At 39.7% G+C, this 14,817-nt stretch overlaps 1 protein-coding gene across 3 annotated transcripts in view; it reads right to left on the bottom strand.

The window, feature by feature from the left end:
* The window catches only part of LOC116287679 (uncharacterized), a 128,108-nt gene that overhangs the window by 82,148 nt on the left and 31,143 nt on the right, over window positions 1–14,817 (bottom strand). For all 3 annotated transcript variants that reach the window (XM_089029648.1, XM_089029647.1, XM_089029646.1), the window contains exon 3: window positions 10,961–11,208. In XM_089029648.1, coding sequence (XP_088885774.1) covers window positions 10,961–11,208 — 248 coding nt within the window. The remainder of the gene's footprint in view (window positions 1–10,960; window positions 11,209–14,817) is intronic.

The following is a 14,817-nucleotide window of genomic DNA, read 5'->3' on the forward strand; positions in this document are numbered from 1 at the left end:
ATTTTACTTCGTTGGGGTTTAGCTGTTGGAGGTAGGTGCTTAACTTCTGGAAGGGTAACCTCAGCGGGTGTTCTAATATGCTGTGCGACATGCAGGGCGGCCCTGGCCACTGCCATTAACTTGCCGCACTTCAAAGACAACCATCCACAGGTTATCTTAAGTTCTTGGGCGATGACATAGTCTTCTCTTATGTCTTTCTGAAGTTCTTGCACATTGTCTATAGGTAGTGCAGATCCTAGGAGCTTAGTAGCTAGTTTAATAGCGCTGTCTGCTACGGCGTCCGTGCTCTTACTTGCAAGAGCAGCTTCATATCTCTTGTGGTACTTCTTAACATCTTCTTCAGAGAGTTTCTTGACATCTTCGTGCGTCAACGCTTTCCCTACCATCTCCTTGGACTTACCAGAAGAGACTAGGATGTTAAGCTGCTCTTTCAGGTCTTCTTCTCCGAGCTGCGTGGGCGGTTCATCTAAGCTTAAGAGCTCTTCAATATTCATGCTATATTAGTGGAATAAGTATACCTCAAGGAGAAAATCATCTTAGAATGCTGGTGCTGCTTTAGGTAAGTCATGTGCTTGCGGAGTTCCTCCTTGAAGATTTCCTCACCGTAATCAGATAGTATGGTTTCTAAGTCGGTCTTGCTGGGGGTGTAGAAGACTACTAAGCAGCCTATGTTTTCTCTGTAGGGATTGCTGACGCTAGTCAACTGCTGGGAGAGTAACCACCCGCTAATATTGTCATGGCGCCCGGAGAACGACAATTTGATAAGCTCTGAGGTCCTGCGCTTTACATCGTCGCCGCAGGCAACGTCGTCTAGGATACGTTGCGTTTGCAAATCTTTGGGAAACGCCGAATGCCAGAACCTCAAATGGGAGGACAGTTCGTTAGGGTCTTAGATATCCACGAAGAAATCTGGGTCTTTAGTCCATACGCCATCCCAGGTCTTGTTTCTAACATAGGTAGGGTACATCAACACGACGTAATCGAACTTTCTAAAGAATAGTCCTAGTAAATTATCTACTACGAATTTCAATTTGTTTTGCCGCATCCGGTTGGGCCCACTATAAGTGCATTGCCAGGAATATGTTCAGGGTTCATATATATGGATCCAGCTAAAGAACTTCTAGAGAAAGTGGACTTTGAAAGTAGAGTACTAGACATTAGAAACTATGTTGGAGTCTCAGGTGCGTATGAGCCGGATTGCCGCGCTGTTAACCTTAGCAGATTGGTTGAAGGAAATCGTTGTGGATTTCATGTGGTATCCAATATAATGGATTGCATAACGTGCATGCCCGCGGAGGATTGTGTAGAGGTTTAAGTAGTCAGCTGCCCACATTGCAACAAGGAATTCCTAGAAGAGGAGTTCGTAGGGCATTCTTGTATTGCCAAGGCTGATGCGCATTTAGATCATCATGGACTATGAACTACTAGACACTCAGGTCGGGGAGAGTATGAAGCTGACCGTGCGGGATGACAAGCAGTTGTATGCTGTATGGGCTCCTACGCGGCTGAGCGAGAAACTACAAAATAGAGATTATACTCACGTGCGTAGTAATGGATTAAAGCCTACTAAGTATGGTAAGCGCGAGTATTGGAGCTTCAACGTCGTAGACATTGACGAATAACTTATTAACAAATGGAAAGAAATAAAACAACATTCATGACTTAGCTACATGCTTTCCTTAGATATTAACAAAGATAGAATAACATATTAGGGATAACATATTTAGTTTTATATATGGAGTGCGTGCATTGTAAGAAAGAGTTCTCGACAAAGCAAAGGCTAGACTGTCACGTTAGTCGTAAAGTATGCCTCAAGGAAAGGCGCGAACCAAACTTTACTAACTGTGGAAAAACCTTCTCTAGTACCAAGGCGCTAGATTACCACGTTAGGCGTGAAGTATGCAGCAAGCAAAAGGCCGAGACCATGTGTAGCTACTGCGATAAGCAATTCAGCAGTCCTCAGAGGTTAAAATCCCACGCTGCACCCCACACTACTGCGGCAATAAAAGATGGCACCAATTTAGATGCCGTCGCGACTAACACTTCGAAGACGACCTAGTATGCTACGAACATGGTACATTACTTAGTAGTTGCCCTCGCGCGTGTGCAGAGCCTTACATCGAGGAAAGGACAAAAATAAAGCGCGAGATAGATGAGTATTTCGAAGGGGATTATTATTACCGTGTCGAGGGCGTAGCATGGGAAGATCAAGCATATTGGTCAACGACCTGTAATGAATGCGGTTGCGTTAGGAGCAATGCTATTCACATCCTTAGTTGCCTAGATGTCCCACCCGCTGAGATGCAAGAGCCTCCATTTAAATTTACTAACGTGAAGCGTTCGGAGGAGACCTCAGAGGAGTTAGCCTTAGCAGCGAAGTTTGAAAGACAGCAATGCATGCTAGAGGCTGCAGAAGGAAACGAGGAGCTCATAGAGAAACTCCTGAATAAGTTTGGTTAGTACGCGACGCTCTTCAGTTGGTTCATTTCTACGCTTAGTTGCGCATCGCTAACCGCGAAAATGTAGCAGTTTATTTTGTCTGCATTTCCAGCGCTAGTATTCTTAGTACGTTTAATCTCTAGCGTGATCCCATCCTGGGTGTTCATCAAGCGCAAGCCTTGACCATGCATACTCTCATCGTTAGTGGTGCGCATGTCCACCCATAATGCAAACTTGTCCGTGAAGAAGTCCTTAGGAGCCACCTGATCGCAAAACTTGCGCATAGCTCCGCGATAGATGTCTGTAGGCTTCATTCCCTGGGAGTAGACCTTGTTAGGGACTCCATTAACGCTCACCCCTACGTTAATAATCCCAGGGTTATGGAAGGCTTCGCTGTTGCGCTTGCCAGCCTCGTAGGATTTAGCAAACACGACCATCAGCCCTGTCAGACTTCGTCTAGGAAGGTTGATACTCTGGTTGATGACCTCGTCTGTCTTGTCTAGGAAGCTGAAGGTCTTGTACGTTACCACATGGTCATACAGGAATGCCTTTCCAGCGCTGTATTCCGACGAGGCATTCCTTGCTAGGGCTTCGCTGTGCACAGTCTCGTACTGAAGTTGTAGGTTAGTCACGGAGTAGGGATGTACCGCCCCGTTTATCGCAGTGGACATTTCTCCGAGGATGTTAGTCGTGTCGGCTAGAGTTACCTCGAACTGTAACTCACTTAGTTGTCTCGGGTAGTATGCGCCATGCGTGGTAACTGCTTCGAAGTACAGCGGTATGATGTATTTAGTACCATACGCTGCTTTGATAGCATCTGCACCGCTAGCGCTAGAGGTACCACTTCTTACCTTGCGCGTGGTTGCGTCTCCGATACCTTATTCTATCCTAGTGCCACGCTCGAATGCTGTCAACCATAAATCCTTGTACGTGGTATACAGATCATACCTGTTTAGATCTAGCAGACATTCCCCAGCAAACTAAACCCTCATCTTATTCACGATGTTCCTTCCTAGATTGTTAACACAGTTAACACAACAACGAGCATCCGCAGTATCTGGCTGTATGCTTAGGTCAAATCTCAGAGCTAAAGTCCCAGGCACAAGTAACAGATTATTAGGGTCTAGCTTTGAGCTTATCATTATATATGGACGTAGAAGTGACTTTGATCCAACTACCGAGGAGGGTCAGATTAATATAAACGACGATGAATATGAAGAACTAATACACCCAGATACATATAGCACAGAAGGGTTCTTCGATGGGCTTAAGCAGCGCTTTAGACAAAACTGGGACGTCGCTGCTAGAAAGCTTAGTAAGATGTTTAGGGATGGAAACCCAAACGAACGATTACCTGAATACCTAAAAATGGATACAATCATCGATAATTGCGCACATGATTACATTACGATTGGAATACCTAAATCACCCACCCAGGCTGAAATAAGCAACATGTTTGACCAGGGTCGCGCAACCATCACAGAGCCAGAAGAACAAACCACCATAGAAAGGGTGAAGGAATACTTACCAGATGTCGTTTCTAGTAAGCTAGATTTCGTATTCAGCGAAGATCGACACGGCCAAGAAAACTCCTAGTCAAGTTAACTAGAGATGGTAGCATACCCCACGTAATACTAGACGGAGGCGGTCGCCTCAACGAGAAGATTCACCCTACGGTGAAGAAATTACCTAGGATCTCCCACCCTCAGAGCCCAGCAAATATCCCAACAGGTAAGGATAGAATATGTAGAAGAGATTAGTACCATCAAAGAGACCCTAAACGAAAGGGAAACTTTCTACCAAGAACAAATCAAGTTATTAAAGGAGGGTCACAATAGAGAGAAGACAGACCTTAGAAATCAGCTACGCGGGACCGTCCAGCAAAAAAACAAACTAAGGCTTAAGCTCGACGAGGCAGTTAAGAGGGCCGGCATAACCCAGGATCAGGTAGACAACCTAGAAAATACCCTCCAACAGGCTAAGGATGAAAAAACCAAGCTAGACCGCAAAATAAACACCTTAGAAGAGCAGCTGCGCCAGCGCGAACAGGCGTTAGAAGATTTAGAAACTAACCTAGCTGAACAGCGAGAGATCATGAACGACCAAACTAAATCTGGCGCTGATCGCGAAGCTGCACGCGTGGAGGTTGAAACCCTAGAGGCCCGCAGAGCAGAGCTGCAAGCCGAAGAACAACGTTTGGGATTATCTACCAAAGATAAAATCAAACGCGCGCTGATGAAGTATGGACTACCACTGCTTTAGCAACTGGAATAGCCGCTGCAGTCGGAGTATTCATTTCCATGCTTAAAGCTACAGGCGCAGGGGTCAAGGCGGTAGGCAATGGGCTTACGGAGCTGGGTAAAAAGATGGCAGCTAGCATTCCAGAACTCCTAGGAAGTGTCCTATCCCTAGTGCTTAAGACCGGCGGTTGACTATTGAAGTTCGTAGGGAATAACGTCTGGATATTGGTCGTAGCCATCGGGATGGTTCTCTTGAAAAGGTTAAGATGATCTTGGGGCTTTAGACTTTGGGGTCTTCCTGTCTTTGGGATCGCGGCTTACTCTGGATTGAGGGTAATGAAAGATAGTATTAGCGCCGCCCTGATAATTCGGAACTAGCGGCAACACGGTCATGGTAGAAATGGGTTTATGACTCTAGACTACATCAGTAGCAGTAACCCCTATACGATTTATCCCAACATTGCCATCACTACAAAGAATTTGTAATCTAGCATGTTTACAATTAACCACCATGTGAAACGCAACCGGCGTTAGGTCTTCAGGCGAGGTCGTGTAGGGCTCCATTGAAAAATGGGTGACTTTCCTAGTATTCGTTGAAGTTCGATAAGGAAGTAAAGGTTCGTCATTCTCATCGACGAGCCTAAACCCCACAGTTGCATCCGACCCCGTATGAAGACTAATGGTACAGATAATCAATGCTACGCCTACAACTTCCAGCCACATTCCAGTGTCTTTCCATTCAGACGACTCACCATATATATCATTCTCTAAATAGTAAACTTGTGCAAAGTGCTATTAGTCATGTGGTTATAAGACCTATCTCTTTGGTCCTCTATGCTATTTATCGTAACCGATGCGGTATCGTCTACTCTCATTTGCAGCTTTACTTTCCCATGACAGTCAGCAACCATGTGAAATGTCCAAGTGGAAAGATTTTCAGTACTGTTGGTGGGAGTCTCTACGGAAAAATGCGTAGGCTCCCTGTTGTTTGTTTTCACAAGCATGGGCTTTAATACACCATTGTCATCGCAGAAACGAAATCCTATGTTCGCACTGCTAGCAGCTCCCAAAGAAAGACTGCATGATTTTCCTCAGGTATGGTCGGTAGCGTGGGAACGTGCTTTGGTGGCGTGGGCTTGGGCGTAGGTTTCTCCACTTCTTTTTTTGAAGGGGATACGAAGTGTGGAATCCCAGTAAAGGTATCCGAGTTTTCATCGTTCACCCCAAACTTCATATCCTTAGTAGCTCTTTGTAGCTTTTTGTTATAACCCACCACAGAGCTAGCGTTTATCGATAGGTTAGAGGGCATCAACCAACAACCTGGGGATACTGCATAGTCCAACCTTACCTTTTCGTTTTCTATGGGCGAACTTTCAAATAGGACAAGGAATTCTTGTCGAGTCACTTCTGAAGCGCCTGTATTTCCGACGATGCTAGATCGCGTGTTTGCCTGGGCTCCAAGGACGCAATACACATAAGCTTCTATACTACGATTCAACCTAGCTAGCCCAGCTCTAGTAAGTCCTTTACCTTCGCTAGGTATAAAATTGAGGTATTGCTTTGCATACTCATCGTTAGTAATGTTAATGATTAGATGATTATCTCCTCCATACTTCCCCCCCTCGTCCTTAAACAAAGGCTCATCCCTCACTTCCTTTTTGTGTCCACCAATACCCCAATAAGCCCGTATGTGACCTAAACCGTTATTAGCATCAGCAGTGCATCGGAAGTATTTGCCTTCAGCACCAAAGTCTTTGCAGAGCTTGCGGTATGCAGGAATGCTGAATTTGTTGTCTCTAGGATCAAACCCCGCATCTCCTGGTAATGCAACACCCATTTCGTACAGTATGCGTCTAATCGTGAAGTGGAAATGATAAATGAATATCGAGGTCTTCATCAAGCTTGCGCTAATCCCACATCCGCTAGTGGCGCACCAAACCGCAAAGTTTAACTGTTGGGGCCAGTATCGCACGTTAGGACCACTTAACCATTCGAGAGATTCCTTAGCTGTGGTGTGGCTAATGGGAACTTCTCTAAAGATATTTCTCAACTTAGCAACAAAGGAATGGTCGTTCGAAACTCGTATACTCAAAGCAAGGTCCATGCTTAGATGTTTGTCAAAGGGAACCTCGGGTATTGAATAGATGTTAGTACCGAGCAATAATTCGCTAGACCAGTTGGGCTTAGCCACGGGCTTGGGCTTGTGGGTAACCACCTTAGGACTTAAATCCTCATTGCTGTACATCCTAGAACCCTGGTAGTAAATACCGTCGGACCTGCGCTCAAACTTAGTAGGGTCTGCATTCGGAAACATTTTCCTAAAGGCCCTCCAATTCCAATAATCCCTATTGTCGTGATGAGGCGGTTCCACGATGTCATTCCCAAACGCATCGTACATTAGTATATAATGGATGTGATACAACGAACTGCTCCGCAGCTGTATCCTACCGTGCCTGACGAATTAAATGGCGAGAACTTTCGCCTGAATAAAGCAAATTTAATATTGGCGCATTTAGAAAACGAAACAAAGCATGATGATAAAGTCAGAAAAAAATACGTCAGGGCATGAAGCATATTACATAAATTAGCAATAGTTACTGGCTCTATGTCTGTAGCCCTCACGGGAACAGGCATGGCAACGTCTTTTGGTATTCCTTTGACAAGTGTTGAGGCTGTGTGTGGAATTATTTCAGCTACCAGCACGGGGGTCATGAAGAAATTGTCGACTAAGATTTCAAAACATGACACTACAATAGCCCTGTCACGATCGAAAGTAAATAAAAAACATCTACCAAGAAGCTATGACCGAGCTTCAGAAAAGACTGGCTCGATAAATGTTTGTTTTGAAAGAAACCAGACGGGTTTTGCGTAGCGATATTTCATAATACGCGTATTTTAAAATATCCACCGCATGACCTTATAATACGCGTCAAGCATAAATTATAACATCGCGTGGGTCAGACCAGTCACATAAGATCCGCTATTTTCTTGGAATCCAATTCAAGATAGGATGACAAGGGTCTATTTTGTAAAATATTTCATAGATCACGTCAGGATAATAAAGCATCTTCTTATCCAGTCGAATGAACATTTGCTCCGCTCGAAGCATCGTTTGAAATCCAACCTCTGGAATGGGTCTATTAGTGACCTCAGACAATTTATAAGAAACATCTCTATGGTACCCCAGCTTTAACTTTCGCAATGTTCTACGCAAAGACTGTGTAGTAGATTCTTCTAGATGCTCAACTATTTTTTCCTTCGTGTCGTCGTCAATGTATACAGGATAAAAACCCTATATACGTTTCATCCATTCTCTAAAGTATTTTATCTTCTTGTAAGGTGTTTTCCTACGACCACCATTCACAAAATACTGGTCTAACGTCGCACACGGCACAGCATTAAAAATTATTCTTCCACAAGAGTCGCAAATAGCAAAAGTATCTTCTTGTATTTGCATCAGTCTATCGCAGCGCTGCATTATATAGTACAAACTTTAGCATGGAAAGAAACTCGCGAAGCTCTGTCAAATTTTTTACCACAGTTACAACAATATCATGGTACTGGAGGAGGTGGAGGTGGCTTTGGTATCGCACATGAAACCTTCTTGGATAGGTGCATTTTTGTGGCTACTGCCTCGAAGAGGCGAAGCCACTATGTCATCGAGTTGTGTCCGTCCGTAAGAGTGAGTGTGACTCGGCAAACGTTCGGAATTAGTCGAAAGGGTTTCGAGGCATTGGGATTAACTTCGGAACCAATCAGCAATCATCATTAATAATAAACAATTCGATACGAAACAATGAACAAACTTCTGAACCAATCAACGCTTGAACAACAAAATCTACCTGTACTACGATTATTGCCGAAGGGGATGACAACCGATGACGGCCTTGGAACCTCGTGGTGGGAGACTCGGCGAAAGACGACTACGAAGAGTCTAATTAAAAGAAGATCTATTTGAAAACGCTTTTCTCTGTTTTTAATTTCAAAGGCAGGCTGTGTGTTTTATTTCAGGAATCATTCGACCTATGAGCTCAAAACTGAATATATACAAGACAATCGGCCGTTTATGATACAATCGGGACGATCAACATAAAGCGTTGCGTTATGCGTGTTGATTTACATTACTACTTATCTTGACCTTCAAGGGTCACGGACACTATTTATTTACACCGTGAACTAAGCAAATATCTTATAGAAATTCGTTTAGAAATGCTATTTATTTTGTCTTCATCGAAGTCTGTAAATTACTGATTATTTATTTGAGCGAATTCTCGTTAGACCTTCGCACATTTCAACATATAATTTGAGCATTGCTTCGGTTATTTGTAATCTTGTAATGTGTGGCGATCAATCTACATTTTATTCAGAACGGCTTATTTAAATGACAAAACTGGCCGAACTTCCTTCAAAACTAAATTGGTCTTACTTTAAATTCTTATATTCTTTATCTCAAATAATTCCGACTTCTACTCTGATCACCGTGATATCATACAGTGCGCCATCGCATGCGGTAACTGATGATCCACATATCTACTGTACAAATCATCTATTGCATTTTGATAATGGCAGGAGCCACATGCGCTTTATAAGCGCTGTTTTTAAACTTCCCTCATTCTTGAATATCTTTCCACATTTAGGACACGGTTTAGCTATAGAACATTTATGATTCAAGAGATTATATTCATTGCAATAGGAACGCTTACAAATATCGCACTCGCTCTCCATATATACTACAAATATTTAAACTTAAATAAAAATCTCATCGTTAATTCCTGGTTCCTTCTGTCTAGTATAAAGCAATGATTCACCGTGTATAAAACCTCTGTATGATGTAGTATGGGAATGGGTGTGACTGGCGCACTTCTAACTCGTCCCTTAAAAAGTCGAGCGCGAAGCGAGACTTTTAGTATATCATTCACTATATCATTCACTCCTAGATTATAACCTAGATTTTGTTTCCTATTCCACTCTATTCCTATTTCTCTCAATTTTCCTTATATGGGCAACTAATTAGTTCATCTATATCCTTGCCCAATCGCCATCAATATGTTACTATTGTAAAATAATTATCTAACTTATTATTGTAATCATTTAATTGTTTACAAATGGAGAAAAATAAAAAAATACAAATACAAAATACAAAAACATTGGAAACGCATTTGCTCATTTGCCCGCGAACGTCCTTAAGGTGACTGCCCACTTTTGAAGGTTCGATTTGAGCGCACGATGTGCGCGCGCTCAAAAACCGCTGAAAAATCAACAAGATTTTATTGAAGAACCATACGCGTTTTGAGCTTCAACAGGGCAAAACCCCTAAAATTTTGCACGGGACTCTCTATTTTTTGATAGCTCATTCGAAAAAACTCTTAAAAATCTAGGTTATATCAATATTTTAGAAAAAGTTAATATTTCTAACACATGAAAAAATAGATTTTTGTAAGGGTTTTTAGTTCGACTTGATGAGATTTTTTAAGAGCACCGAAACTACAAAATATGACAAATCGATGTATCTCTTTGTCTTTTTGTCGAAAATAGCTATGTATTATTGTAAAATGATTGACTAGCCGTCATTCGTGCAATCATTTAGTCTGCAAATAACTATTATCTTATGAATCTTAATTTTTTCTAATCACTTCCGGTGGTGGAAGTTTTGCTTCAAAATCTCGCGCGTAGGCTTCCATTAAATGCTGATTATCTCGAAAACAAGCTCGGGACACCCAATTTTTCTTTCCACATTTGGAATCAGCATTAAATTTTAATTTGGAAAATAGAAGTTTAAAAAAAAAGTTTAAATCGTTTTCCAAAAGTAGGCAGTCACCTTAAAATATCAAGCAGGTGTTTTATTCAAACTGTTAATAATTGAATATAATCTGCATTGTAAAAATGCTTTTCATTGGAGATTTACTTTTATTATATAATTACCAATGAAATATCTATGTTTCTCTATTTCGAAAAATTGATATCTTCACACGTGAAAATAACGTTATTTTCACGTGTGAAGATAACACCATTGTGATGGCTATTCAAAAATACACGGAAAGAATTGCCTGAAAAAGCCAAAACATACTTCATTGATAAATATATAATAAACAGAATATTACATGGGCGCTTGGAGATACGAATTTTATCTTCTCGTGTTGAAAATCTCTTACTTGTTCGCTACGCTCACTCGTGAGAGATCTTTTCAACACTCGAAGATAAAATTCGTATCTCCGCGCGCCCATGTAATATCCTCTATATATTAAGTTGATTATTTCCACATGAAAATTGAAATAACATACCTGTATCGTCATCTGTGATGGTTAATTTCAAAGTCCGTTGGTTCTCCTTATATTGGATATAAAGAGAGGATTCGTCTATCGTTATGTTTAGGAAATACTCTTTTTGAATTCCAAACTCCACATAACTGTTGTCCAATACACTGGCATTCAAACATGTCATATTAGTTGACGAGTCAATTTCCAAATAACCCGAAAAGTTTCCAACGGAAGTAACAGGGTCCTCTTTATTGGGGTTCGTAGTTACCACTCTGGGTAAAACAAAAGAAAGTTTGAAAACGTTAATGATCCACGCAAACATATTCATGATTGTCAAATTCAATGCTAAATTTCTCAATGAAAGTTCCATCGCACTCTTGAGACTCCGTTCGCCTTATTGTATGCCTGTTCGCTCTAATGACAATGCTTGGTAAGAATTCTTAGGAATCGCATTAGGAGGCAATTTCCACAAGACTCAAACAAATGGTGGCAAGTGTCAAAAAATCAAATCCGCTCTTCTTTTGAAATTAGATAGGCCATTATTAGATATGAATCACTGGGTAGTTGGTTTTCGAAAATATTATTTTATTTTCAAGAAAACGGCCGAAACCCAAGAGGAGTGAAAATGAACAAATTTTGAACAGAGCGCGCGTAAAAAATAAACCATCTATGACAATATTTTTGAACTTTCTTCTTAATCACCCTTTTTCGTTCATACTGGATTTTTAAACATCATGGTATAGTGTGTACACAACCAAGATCAACAACATTTGCAATCAGTCGCTCTAAAAATCATTGACCCAGGATCAAGTAACCATTAGGCGACGTGATTTATGCATATATAAACTAACTGTTGAAACCGCTTTTTTATCGACACAAAACGTATTTGGCTTAAACAAGATTATAAATCTATTTAAAGAACGTTTCTATCGTAGTTTTTAGCGTGAATTTTAAAGTAACCAAACTTTTAACGTAAAGTGGAACCTCAGTCACGCAATCACCAAAGATCGCGTTTTTTGCTCATATACCGACAATCCCAAAACCGATTGCGGCTAAAACTCCACACGAGTGAACACGAGTGAACACGAGTGAACACGAGTGAACACGATGAACACGAGTCGAAAAAAGATAAAAAAGAAAATAAAAAAAGTAAGCAAATATAAATAAATAATTAACGAAGAACGAACGAAGGGAATAAATGAGTTGCATGAGTATTATATAAACTTTTATCTACGCCAATAGTTCATGATCAGTTACAATCGCATCGATTTACAGTCAACAACAGGAGGGTAGTTCTAGTAATATAGTATTTGTTGACATTATTGTTCAAGACAATTTTAGTGCGCCCATGAAATCAAAGATAATCTTTTTAGGTAATGATCCAAGTTAACGTTTATCAAGTTTACATGTATATTTATAAAACCGGACATAATTAAGTGGTATACTGTATTGCATTATAGGAACTTAATATTATTTATTGTTCATGTTATTAGTTATTTCCAAGTTCTCTTAAAATTCATAAACTCATAAATTTCTTTGTTTCTTTCTTGCATCGTTTCTGTAAGTTTATCTTATTCATTATTTTATCTGTTTATTATTTTATCTATCTATTATTTTACTGTTATTATTCTATTCTATATTTATTTCTTGTTTCATTCATTCATTCGTTCTTTCTTTTATTCATTCACTTTCTTATTCATTCATCCCATTCATTTATTCGTCCATTAATTTATTCCCTTCGTTCGTTCCTTCTTCGTTAATTTTAATATTTATATTTGCTTACTTTTTCTGATTTAAAAAAATCTTTTTTCGACTCTTGTTCATCGTGTTCGACTGATGTTGACTCGTGTTCGACTCGTGTTCGGTCGTGTTCACTCTAGTACTACTCGTGTTCACTCGTGGTCACTCGTGTTCACTCGTGTTCGACTCGTGTGGAGTTTTAGCCGCTATCTCCCAAAACCTTTCTAATGGAGCGTAAATTTATCAAGCCACACTGAACTTAAAAAAAAACGGCACGAACAATAGTGTCTTAGTTCTCAGGGTAAACTTCATGGCAATCTTTACGAAAATCCTTAGTCCTGCGTTGATTCGGGAGGCGTGATTTTCGCATGTATTTCAACCAAATTCAACAGGTTTCTTTAAATCTTTAAAGTTTTGAAAAGATGTTGTTCCAGCCCAGTACACACGCTCCGGCAGAAAGATCAAACGCCCTAATAGATTGGATTTGTAAGCACCCCTCCCCTGGTAGGGAAAAATTAATAACCCCCTCGTGCTCTAGTTCTGACACATTTTGTAATGCAGTAAAACGAGGAGTAAAGTTGAGTTAAATCAAACGCTTTTACTGCCGTCAGTGCTCAAACAGATGTATTTCTCCTCAACTGGCAGCATAAATATGACTTCAATCAGAGATCTTGCACATAGTTAAATATTTTTTTTCTTTTGAGGCAACTAATTAGCATATGTAAACATAGGCCTTCTATTTTCCCTCGCCAGAAATTCGTCTCCCCCTCAATAACTTGAAATCCAGTCCAATGAACGAAAAAGAGTGACACGTTAAGAAGAAACTATATTGTAATAAGGCTCACAATAAAATTATGTTACATATTGCTAGAAGGATAAAGGGTGAAAAGGTAGATGATGATGATGATAATAATAATAATAATAATAATAATAATAATAATAATAATGATAACTTTGATCTTTATTGATGAATAAAAGAATACAAAAAAGAAAAACTATATAACCTGCATATAGCTAAAGCTAGTCTAGGCAGGTTAAATTCACAGAATATACACGTAGATTTACAAAGATGTCTTTATATGTTAATAATAAATAAATGTTAATATCAGAGTACAAAGAGCTGAATAGGAAATGAAAAGTAGTTCACTGAGTAGAAAATGAAAAATAGCTCATTACAGATAGACTTACTTAAAAAGTTTGAAGATCTCAGTATCATAGCGATTAATATTAAGATCGTTTAATAAAACGGTTTTGATTTCCTTTTGGAAGTTTTTTTTGGATAAACTCCTAATGAAAGATGGTATTTGATTCCATAGACGTGCACCCACTCGCGAGAAGGAATCTTTTTGAGTGTTTAAACGTAAATATCTAGTATAGAAATTATCACTGGCAGAAGATCTTGTTTCATAGGAGTGAATATCTTTTATGTAAGTAAAGAGTTTGCTAATATTACTGGGAATATAATCATATTTAACATCGTACATTAGCTGTGCTACTGAATAAAAATAAAGAGATTTGATTGGTAAAATTTCATGTTCAATGAATATCGGTATTGCACTTTGAATTGATTTCACGAAAAATATTGACCTTAGAGCGCGCTTCTGCAGAATGAGCAATTTATCAGTAAGCTTTTTGCAAGCTTGACCCCAGGTACATATTCCATATATCAAGAGCGGCTGTAAGAGGGATTTATACATTTTGATTAGAGTATTTTTTGGAACAAAATGTCTCAATCTGCTGAGAATACCCACTATTCTACTTACTTTTTTGCTTATATAATCAATATGAGGCTTCCAAGATAATGTACTATCTAATAAAACACCAAGATATTTTACATAATCCTTTTTTTCAAGCTGTATATACTGGTTACTTTTATAATCCAAGATTTTAATGTTCAATGAATGTTTTGGTTTGTTACGAGCTGAATGGAATAAAACAAAGTTTGATTTTTTGATATTTATGGTAGGTTTGTTTGCAGTGAACCAATCATGGAGCTTTGTTAGTTCATTGTTCATTTCCCTTTCAAGGGTTTTTAAGCATTTATTCGAGTGAAGTATATTTGTATCGTCTGCGAAAAGATGAAATTTTAAAATATTAGAGGCCATACTAATATCATTTATGTAAAGGAGAAAGAGTAAAGG

Source organism: Actinia tenebrosa, unplaced genomic scaffold (genome assembly GCF_029948245.1).
Source record: "Actinia tenebrosa isolate PJP-AT-01 unplaced genomic scaffold, QUT_ActTen_1.0 PGA_scaffold14__42_contigs__length_11649687, whole genome shotgun sequence".
NCBI classification, from domain to species: Eukaryota; Metazoa; Cnidaria; class Anthozoa; order Actiniaria; family Actiniidae; genus Actinia; species Actinia tenebrosa.